Source organism: Ixodes scapularis, unplaced genomic scaffold (assembly GCF_016920785.2).
Source record: "Ixodes scapularis isolate PalLabHiFi unplaced genomic scaffold, ASM1692078v2 PGA_scaffold2__306_contigs__length_199485367, whole genome shotgun sequence".
In the NCBI taxonomy this organism is placed as follows: domain Eukaryota; kingdom Metazoa; phylum Arthropoda; class Arachnida; order Ixodida; family Ixodidae; genus Ixodes; species Ixodes scapularis.
This window is the reverse complement of record NW_024609857.1, coordinates 150,385,562-150,396,692: the sequence shown is the minus strand read 5'-3', so window position 1 is coordinate 150,396,692 and position 11,131 is coordinate 150,385,562. Positions and strand designations below refer to the sequence as shown.

Here is an 11,131-nt window from a genome sequence, read left to right as displayed (position 1 = left end):
AATTCTTTTAACTCGCGAATTCAAAGCGGAATAATACAGCGATTCGTCGAATGCTCGCCGCGGCGGCGGAGACTTGTTAAAGTGAAAGCCGCACCGATATCAGGTGCATAGTGTCTCTCAGTCGGCATCGCATAATTAGTGGAGGGGAAAAACACTAACGCCGTAGCCTCGAACCCCCCCTTTGGCGGCCCCGTCTGGGCGAGGCTACCTCGCCCCCTTTCCAATCTTTCGTCCGTCGCGCAGACAATGTGGGGCCACTAAGCCGCTATGAGACGACGTAAGCTCAGCAAACAAAAGCAAAAGAAAAATGCAAGACTGAACGAGATGTCCGAAACGTTACCGTGGTGTTAAGAAACGCAACGTTAAGGAGGGGAGAAGAGGGGTGGAGCGTATGAGAGACACGGGGAAACGGACGAAGTGGGAGCCGGAAAACGAAAAAATAGGTACTAAAAAAATTAGACTCATTGTGCCCGACGGTTCCTGCTTTGAATCTTAAACGGACTGGGAGGGGCTTCTCTATATATACGAGAGACGAGGAGGGGAAGTTTAAAGTGCCAGTTGGGATACCGGGATTGTCCGAGTGTCAACCGTCGCGCGAAGCAGTCATGAAGGTGAGTGGAACCATATGCGTGTTTCTGGATTAGGGGGACGGGGGGTTCTTCTGCAAACGACTGTTGACGTACCCGTTACTAAATGAGGGATTGGATAATTGATAAAACTTTTCGGGGTCCATTAGGCGGATACGTCTTAGGCGGTTCATTCTTAAGATACATAAATGTTAGTGTCAAGAAGCCTAACAAAGCATATGAAATACCGAAAACAAAACATTCGAAATATGACTCGTATTCTCAGTAGAGTATGTAATTGGTACCTAAAATATATCCGTGGTTTGTGGAGGAAAAAAACCTTATATAAAAGGAGGCAACAACTTATACTTCTTTTCACAAACAACAACAAAAGAATCTAATCGGTGAGTGAGTCAGTATATTCCTTTTGCATTCCCATAAGTATTCCCAAACCTGCCGGGAGCCATCGCGCATGCGCGATATTGTTGTACGTTTTCGGCCGACGCAACTTCTCGGGAGTATCGTTTTAGATTACTGTCACATATCGGAAGGCATTGTTCGTATTTGCTGACTGCCGTTTGCATTTGTACAGCATGCATTTGTACAGTTCATTTGCGAGGACGACAGCTTTTTGAGTCTAAATGACATTCGATATTGTTTTTTTCTTCGAGACATAACTCCTACAACAACCTAGAAAAAAAGTTCTCTATTTTCTGTTCTGAAGGACAAAAAGGGGCATAAATATATTGGCATAACGGGCAACCAAAACTATATTCTTAGTTTTTCCCATTAATCAAACCCATCATTATCACATATGTTTAGCAGAGTGAACAATTTATATACTCATGCTCCATAGTAAGAATGTTTCATATGAGGCAACTTCAGGCTCTGCAGTGAGCCTTCATGGAGCTTTGCTACGTGCCTCGCTTTGATATTACTATGAATTTAATGTGATTTGGCGTTCGATTTTCAACGAAGTATTATAGAAATAGTGTAGTATATGATTTTAGTAGAATGCAAGTTTGTTGCATCTACTGTTTCCTTTAGGACGTTCGTCGACCTAACAATCTAGAGTTAAAATGTTGAAATTACAAATAATTACTGAGAGAAATAAAATAATAATGTCTCGTATCAGTATTTCGACATTCTAATTATACAACACATATTGTGTGACACTGTTACTGCGAACAAGACATCGACAGTGTTAAATAAAACCACAGAGAGAGGACAGGAAAACTGGCAATCGGGGCCGAATATTCAGAATTTCACTTACGACCTTAAGAAAATAGCCAACAGAGTAAATATTCAAATCATCTTTTCAGCTCCCAACAGACTTGACAGCCTGACCAAAATAGTAAACGCACCTTCAAATAAAACAGTAAGCTGCACACAGAAGCATTAAATCGACTGTGTTCCTTGCAAAGAAGGGATGATTTGTTCCTTCCTCATTTCCTGTCGAAGACAATATATAGTACAAAGAGCACGTTGTCTTACCCACCCCCTTAGCGAGCATAACAAATACATCGTCAACACCAACTCTGGGCACTTAGGAATTTACTCTCGTGATTGTGGTTGTTCGGCGCATTTAAAAAACTGTACCATGTTAAGCAGTAATTGCAACCAATTCATACGGGAAATCATGGAAGCCGAGGACATAAGTCCGGACAACACATTTGTTAGCACCGCGTCAAGAACCTTGTGAAAAAAAAAAGATGTATTATTTGGCCAAAATATTTTTTTCTGACCGTGGCTGAGATTTTTTTTTTTTTTGGTTTGGCTTTGTGTTACATAGGGGCAGAAAAGGAAAAGATAGAACTAACAACGATACACAAACAAAGAGTTGTCAGTCAGCGCTAAGTGAGTGTTTCTTTTTTTTTTGTGTGCATGTGTCCTTAGCGTGCTTTTCTTTGGGGTGCGCGGTTACATAAAGTTTAATGAAGGTGGGAAGATCGTGCTGGGGGGGGGGGGAGGGAGGGGGACAACTGAAACTCCTTCTTGCTGTTCTCACATTGTCAGTGACTATAGTAGGTTTCATGGCACCCCAAAAAATGCCGGCCATGTCTTCTTCGCGCTAGCAGTATGACACTTTACTGGCTTTCAACGCAGCGCGGTAGTCATCTAGATACAGTATTGTGTGTGAGAGGTGAACTGTTTTAACAAAGTATTCGACCGGTACGAAAAATATAGGTTGGTAAGAGGACACAACAAGGTGCCTAAATTGAGCCTGATTTAACTTGGATATACAACTTGACTAAGCGAACTTTCAAGCATCTAACTAAACTTGTAAAATGCAAAAAAAAAACACATTAAAAAACATATATATATATATATATATATATATTAGGTATGGCGTATGAAACAGTAAAGCAAGCCTAACGTGCTCAACACGTCATTAATCATCCAACAAATCTCGCATATCGGCGTATTAAAGCAATCAAAGAATTTCAAACCGCGCGTATCTCTACAGGACGGCTATTCGATTAAAATGAATATTGCTATAAAACTTTATGAAATATGGCCTATAAGGATTTTGGAAACAAGAATAGGAAACGCTTTACCACCTAACAAACTATAGAAACCCATTGATCGCAGAGACAATTGACATTATCTCTGCTGCCCCTTGTTGTTAAAACAAGGGGGGGGGGGAGAGACTACATTAATTTGCTCAAAGAAAACTTCCAAGCTGATATTTCCCCTTCGCCGTGCCCGTACTACAGAGCGGTGTCCTAATTCAAAGATCTAATTAAACAATCTTCATCCGACAAAGTTCCGGTTGAAGATACAATCTAACTATTACCAATACTATGGTTTTATCGTGTTCTTGTTTATAGTTTTTTTAATAAAAAAAAATTAGACTAGAAAACAAGAGAAAAAATAGAGAATGACAATGTAAGTAGGTATCTAAACTTAAAACACGCGTCAGTCTAGATTTTTTGGTGCCTCTTTTTTTAAGTTAGGTGCTGCTAAAAGCTAAAAATGCAATCGAGAAAGCGCTGACTGCGGCAAGCTAATTTAAAAAATTTACCTGTCATTAAGAGAACATCAAGTTCGCTCATGTAAGCTTTGTTGCAAACAAAACAAACGAGACGCGGGCGGCAAGGGGGAGATGATATATAGATTTTTCACGTTCAGAAATTAAGGCCATACTATTATTCGATGGCAGATAGGAGTAGACTTTGCTTTTCATTCAAGTGGCTATTCTATTTGAATAGAAATTTAGTTGCTAACAACAGTGACAAAAAATATCTGCACCTCTTCAGAAACACATAAGACAATATGAGATTTTATGAGGACTTATATGCGTTTGATACTATTTCTTCCACGTTCGATATATCTATGGGGCAAATAATATAAAAAGTAGAAAATTACAATATATTGTTGGATAAAAAAAGCTTAAGAGACTACAAAACATCTTTATTGATTTTTAAAAATTATATTTGTTGGCTAAATATAACCATAAATTACCAAGAAGCATGCATCCACTTATGATCCTCTTAATATCTCAAAGTGATAGGGTAGTCTAAGTAGTACGGATTCCACCTTGTGGCGAAGATTGCGCAAAGAACCGGGTGAGAGAATAAACACAAATGTTTAGAGCACGTACATTTCTTTCTTCTTTTTAGTTTGTGTTATTGGCAAGATATTTGTAGAAACATAAGTTAGGGGAATACGCATACAAGCTTGACAAACTCATTTGACCGCGGCATGGTTCGAAATACTCAGATGCCAGAGAAGGGGGTGAAATAAAAACCAACGAAGTACATACTACACAGGCTTAATCTTCACAATTCTACGAAGGACGTTATATTCCTGTACAGAAGGTTAAGTTAAAGAAAACAGAATGCCGCAGCAACCGAGAATCCGTTACATATACGCCTCCGCGCAAGCTTCACAACAATCAAACTTAATTAAAAAGCTACAATGATTTAGTAAACTATAGAGACGGTACAAATCATATGCCTAAAAGTGCACAGATTGAGCTACAGAACATGTTTCACCCTAGCTAGCACGATGTCCTATGAGATGAACAATGCAAATCTTGTATTTGTATCTAGACGGTGGTTTGAAAAAGCGCAAATGACTAAGTAGAGAAAGGGATAGGACAGAGCGCTTATTTACAACTGTCAATTCAATAGAGCATCTAGAGAAAGACAAGGGTAAAGTGAAAAAGGAGAAAATATTTTTGTTTTTATCTTTTTTTTCTCTTTCTTCACTTCCACCTTGTCTTTCTCTGGATGCTCTATTAAATTGACGGTTAAGTAAGCGCTCTTTCCTGTCCCCTTCTCTTCTCAGTCATTTGCGCTTTTTAAATCACCGCCTAGATGTTCAACCAACTAGCGCCCCAATTGATCTTGATGCTTTTATTTGTAACAACATAAAGGTAAGTTCTTTTAGATGTGGATGCAAGACAAGCGAGTAACTCATCTAACTTTTTTAGACACTCTACATAAAACGCTAACACACCCTAATTAAATATGTATATAGCTCTCGAGAACGTGTTTGCTCTTTACTTTTCTTCGCGCACACAACAAATTTTTTGAACCAGGCTGTTAAAATATTTATATTTTTCCACGCACACAACTCCATGAATTTAGGCGTTCCTAGAATAAATATATTAGGCTCTTAGATGCTGAGGTATTCATTCGTTTCGACGGCACAACGTGTCCAGACGAAGTCAATCCAGCGCCACTTGTTTATCATACATGTTAAAATAGCAAACTTTATGAATCATACAGCGGTCATATAATTGGGTCTGACAGAAATTGTATTTACTTTTCATTGACAAAAGTAATAATTGTTAATTTTAACTACTGACTCTGAAGTATTATACATATTTTTACAGACATTCCTACTATTAATCGCCCTGGTGCTGAGAGGCGCCCAGAGTGGTGTTGTGGAAGCTCCAACACATGGCGCCGTAATTGTCGAAGAGAGTGGGACGTCAACACAGCACCGAAATCAAGATGTAAGTCTAAAATCCTTGTTTTCTTCACTGCTTGTGGTCGCCTATGGTGATAGCGGTGTGCTATTGTCTGTTGTTTAACTCCTATTCTAAGGCATAGGGAAAAATATAAAATAGGTGACATTTTTTGTCGATGCATGGTAAAACTAGGATAAACCCAGAGGAAACAACTAAAACTGTTATGACTTCATCTGTCCAAACTTTTAAAAACCAAGGTAATATATTCTATAACATTTATCAAAACTATCGCTAACCAAGAGCGGAATGGCGATGATTTATATGGTCTAAATCAGGATATGTATGACGTCAATTATTGCTTTGAAAATAGGACTTCAATATTTGTAACACAGCACTTTGAATTTCGGGTTTCTGAGAATATTTCACAGATTACACGCTTACCGCGGGCTTCAGAAATCCTTCTGTTCAGAGCAGATATATAGGTCTTAAGTTTTTTCCACAAGTATTCAAAATACCCTTTAGACTTGTGTGCTGTTCTGCATAACTTTATTGTTGCCTAAAATGAGCTCTATATGCATCACTAATATAATTGTGATGCATATTAATACTTCAAACACTACAAACTCTTGAAACACTTCAATCAATTCAAACAATTCAAGACCATTCAAAGTTATTTATAACTCATCTCCAGAACCCTGCGACCATCGGTCCTGCTCAAAATGTTGTAAAAATTTATTTCAGCCGAAATGAAGGCATCGTTAGATTCCACATAAGAATTATAGCCAGTTATAATACCATCTAAAGTCATTTAAGGAGACTCTCAGGAATATATACTTTTTATTCTTAGGCCCGGTATATTTTTAGGTCATATCCTATGACAGCCTTTGCAATATATTGAAGTTGTGATCACCTTAAAGAGGAATCATACTAGCCTCGAGGACTGCAGAAAGTGTCGGAATAATTGTTGTCTTCTAGCTGAAAATTTATTGTTTAAAAACAATATTTTATCCTTTAGAAAAAAAGTGACGTCTCGCATTGCTATTTACAATGAAGGAACACAGCGTATAGTAAAGTATCCCTACTAAAGACTGTACTCAAACCGATTGCAACAGAAACTAAACGGATATATTCCTAAATTTTTCTCTTACCCAACCAAGTGCATCCTACCCTACTCTTGTTTCGTTCTTGCACTGTTGCCAGAGCAGAGGAGCTAATCCTGAATCATTTAATTAGTGTTGAGAGGAAGTCTCAGCTTGTTGCCTCCGTGCCCAAGATCCAAATGCAGCGCCCTTGAGCTCGTACTGCTGCAATTAAAGGTGAAAATCCGGTTGGTAATACATGGCTCGGTCGTCCTTGCAGACAATTGTGTGGGTCCCTCTTTCTATTGTCGTCGCGGTTATCTGCTTCCGGTTGACAAATCTAGCGACACCGGCTTGTATCACACAATACTGGGGAGTTCCTTCTGAGACAATGTAACGTTCTAGAAGGAAGGGTACTGCGGTAGGTCGTGAGTGAAATATTATATCAATGGTAGTCGCATTCCAGCCTACATCTTGTTTGATAATGTTGCATGATTTATGCAAAGCACAATATTGTACGCGAAAGTTCTGATGATCCTTGAAAGTGTTTGAATAGGTAACCATTATAATTAAACATCGCAACATTTCGATGGCCGAGTATTGTATAAAATTGTCAGCTGACGTCTTAAACTCGATCGCGAGCTTCATTTGACTATCTTCACTGTCTCTCAAATCGTCGCCAGTTGTGGCGGGTAAAGTGTCAAGGATAGGAGCATTAAACGCTCGACGAATTTTGTAGTTATCATGATTATAGAAGGCCTGGAGTCGCGAAGGATGCTTTAATTATTGCACAACAAAGCAGAACTGTACTAGTACATTCTGTGACTTTTACCTTTAATTTTTTATTGTCGATACTTCAATAACATTTTGACTATAGTTGGTGGCAGACAAAGAATGCAGTCGACGTTCCTCCTCCAGCGCGAGCTTTCTGTTTTTGATGCTTGTTCGTCACCATGGCAGGCAAAGCTCGGAGGAAGGCAACGGACACTGCATTTACTGTATATCACATCGCTGGAGTCAGTCTCTACTGCCTTCTTATCCTATCACCGATAATGAAAGAGCAGTGGTATGCAAGAAACAAATTATCTCCAGGAAAACACTTCTATATTAGCACTCTCAAATTTGGCATCAGAGTGTGAAAACATGCGTTTTATACCAAGAGTTTTGATATCACAGCGGAGTGCCTATGTTACAGTATTGCTCAAGCCAACCTTTTGATTTTGAGGCCTGACCCGACCCATGCACGTCGATCGAGTCTCAGCCTTACCCAACGCTGGCCGGCCCGATGGGATGCCTACGATCAGGCCCGGCCCGAGCACTATCCGGCTGGAGGTGCCTCTAGAGAGGAAGAGGAAGCACGCCTCTGGACCGAACCCGTGCCCGAAAACATTGCGTACTACGCGATCCGGCCCGTCCCACGGGCCGGGCACGAGCATTCAGTTTGACCCGGGCTCGTCCAGAACTCTAGTCGACATAATGAAAACAGGATATCTTTTGGAGTTATCTTGCTTATTGCCATGGCGTTCCGGACAAAGATTTCTTAGATAAATGCTCGCGCTGGGAGCAAGGTGTTCATTGTGTATTTTTAAGGGTTGGAAAGTATAGTCGTAGAATTGTGTTTAGGCCTTATTTCTATATTTAAATTTCGTTGTGTTTAGTCGAAATTAATTTAGTGTAAAATTATATCGAGTAAAAGTAATGTTGTAAGATTGGTAAAAGTGATGCTTCGTTTTCCTCCTTTGCCTTGACCTGAGTTTAACACAAGAATTGTATTCTCCGGTTTTCAGGTACACGGAAACTATGACTTCGGCTACGAGGAGAAGCACACCAGCGGCGGCTCCTTTCGCCAAGAGTCCGGAGACGCGTACGGTCGCAAATACGGCTCCTACGGCCTTACCGACGCCGACGGCCGCGTACGCATCGTAAAGTACGTCGCCGACGAACACGGATTCCGTGCCACCATCACCACCAACGAACCGGGAACAGCCCCGTCTACCCCGGCTGGAGTAGCCATCAACGTACCCCAGGAACCCACTGTTCCAGTGCCCGTGGCGCCGCCTCCCCAGAAGGTGATTCCGGTGGCAACAACCTTCGAGGCTACGCCTGTCGGACCCCCTCCCGTCATATCCGCACCCGCCGTATCCACTCCCGTCGTATCCACTCCCCTTGTGTCCGCTCCCGTGGGTCCAGCACACTTTTTGTCCGGTCCAGCCGGTCCAGCTCCCGTAGCGACGTACGCTGCCGCTCCAGCAGTCACGACCTTCAAGAGATTCCTCCCCGCGACAGGACCTGCGTACTCGTATTCGCCAGCTCCGGTATTCCAATCCGGTCCCGCGTTCTCCTCCGTTTCGGCAGGTCCGGCTTTCTCCTCCGTTTCGGCAGGTCCGGCTTTCTCCTCCGTTTCGACAGGTCCCGCATTCTCGTCTTTCGCGACCGGTCCCGGTTTCGGCCGCAGGGTCGTTGTGCGCACGGTCCCGGCCGCAGCCTTCAGCTCGGGCTTCGTGCCGACCCTGCCTTACTCCGGGGCCTCCAAGGTGGTCGTACGGAAAGCGGTGTTCCCGTCCTCCGGTTATTACGGCGGCGGCGAGCTCCTCAAGTCCGCCTCCTACACCCCAACTACCGTTGTTGCGCCGGCGTACGGTACCAAATTGTCCGGTCCATCTTTCTCGTACGCCGCAGCGGCTTCGTCGGTGGTGCCGTCGGCCGTTGCCACTGTCGACCCGTGGCCTAAGACTGGGGCGATTGCTGCCGAGCCGTGGGGCAAGTCGGCCGTCACTGCTGAGGATCCATGGCCCAAGACGGGGGCCACTTCCGCCGAGCCGTGGGCCAAGTCGGCCATCAATGCTGAGGACGAATTGTCCAAGGACGTCGAGTACGGACCTTTTGGCACTAGGCTTGGAGCACGTTACATTCGGCGATAAGTTAGTTGCCCATAAACATGTGTTGTCTAACTTCAACTTTCACTGTGTTGCTTTTGAAGACGTATTCGCATCTTTCTGAAACTGCTTCAACTGAATGTGTTCATCATTCGTGTCGCGTGCCCATGGCTAAGTGTGTCTCGTGTGTCGTCCTCTAGTTAGTGTTAAAGAGCTTTAATAAATGTGTATGTTTTATTTAACGGAATCAAATTTCGGTGTGTTTATTGTGGTCGTTACGTCGTTGATTCTCGTTAAAAATACAAATTAAAATGAATCAAGCTTCTGTGTATTCCTTTACGCAGGTACCTTCTTAGTAGTTACCGGCGACATGACACGAAAGTGTAAAGTGTTTAGTTGTAGTTTTATAAAAAGATTCTCCTACCGCGGAGCTTTTCACCGCTCTCTCGTGCCTAACTGTTGTAATATTTAAACAGAGCTCACATGTTGTGCTTTCTTGGTTTGTCTAGCAAGTATTGTTGCACCTGGTTGTGTGTTTTCCTAATAAATGTTGCAATTAACATAATGTAATGCGTTAATAAAAGAAGCTTTATTTTCTTACAATGCTAGCAAGTCAAAAATACTTAACCTTGTGATTTATACGTACCTAAAACATTCTGAAACAAGTTAGCCATACATAAGTCTGCGCGGTTTCTTTTTTTTTTTTTCGTAACTTTTTGTTGTAAAGCATGAAATGTTTTTTTAACGGAACCCCCGGAATCCCAAACTTTGTATCCATCCGTCAGTCCGTTCGTGCATTTTCCGCTAAATTTAGCGTGGAAACTCACGTCACGTGACCCATGTGTGTTAATCCATCTTCCGTCTAAATTTAAAGAGACAATTGACGTCCCGTGAACAGAGGTCATGTCACCTGTATATTAATTTAGCTTCCCGCTAAATTTAGAAGACAAAGTAACCTCACGTGATAAGAAGTCACGAGACCTGTACATTAATTAATTTTTTTCCGCTAAATTTAGCTGAAAAATTGACGTTACGTGATTGTTACATTAATTCAGTTTCCACGGTACATTTCATAAAAAAAAATCAACGTCACGTGACCCGAGGTGACGTGACCTGCAAACCAATTTAGTTTATGTCACGTGACCTGAAATCACGTGTCTTGTACATTTATTCAGCTTCCCTGCTGAATTTCTCGGAGAAGCTGATGTCCCGGTCACTTGACGTCTACACTAATTTCGCCTCCTCGCTAAATTTAGTTGGGAAATTGACCTCACGTGACCTGCGCATTAATTCACCTTCGCGCTAAGCTTGGCAGAGGAATCCATCTGACGTGACCTGAAATCACGAGAATGGGGCGGACTTACCAGTAGGCAGAGTTGACGGCTGCCTACGGCGGCAGATGTTTTAGGGCGGCCAATATGAGGTCGCCCCAAATAATTTGGCGCTTGCTTTGAAGTATAGCTCCAAATTTAGCTACTTTGGGAATTCTAGCTCCATATCCAGCTACTTGAAAAGTATTTACTCCAACCGTACCTACTTCCCCGCAACCGTTTTTGCAACTCGCTACGCTCTTCGTGATATCGCTAGTAAACCCGTTCTCTTTTTATTAGAAGATGACTGGTGAAGAAAGGTCGAAAAGTCACGCAATACATTTTTTGACGAATTGCCAAAGCACAGCGGGAAATGCTC

At 42.1% G+C, this 11,131-nt stretch overlaps 1 protein-coding gene across 1 annotated transcript; it reads left to right on the top strand.

The window, feature by feature from the left end:
- The first annotated feature begins 583 nt into the window (after nucleotides 1-583).
- On the top strand, nucleotides 584-9,487 carry LOC120839900 (transcription initiation factor TFIID subunit 4-like). Its single transcript, XM_040500895.1, has 3 exons — nucleotides 584-611; nucleotides 5,410-5,532; nucleotides 8,354-9,487. The coding sequence occupies exons 1-3, from the start codon at nucleotides 606-608 to the stop codon at nucleotides 9,485-9,487; spliced, it is 1,263 nt and encodes a 420-aa protein (XP_040356829.1). The 5' UTR covers nucleotides 584-605.
- The last annotated feature ends 1,644 nt before the right edge of the window (nucleotides 9,488-11,131 follow it).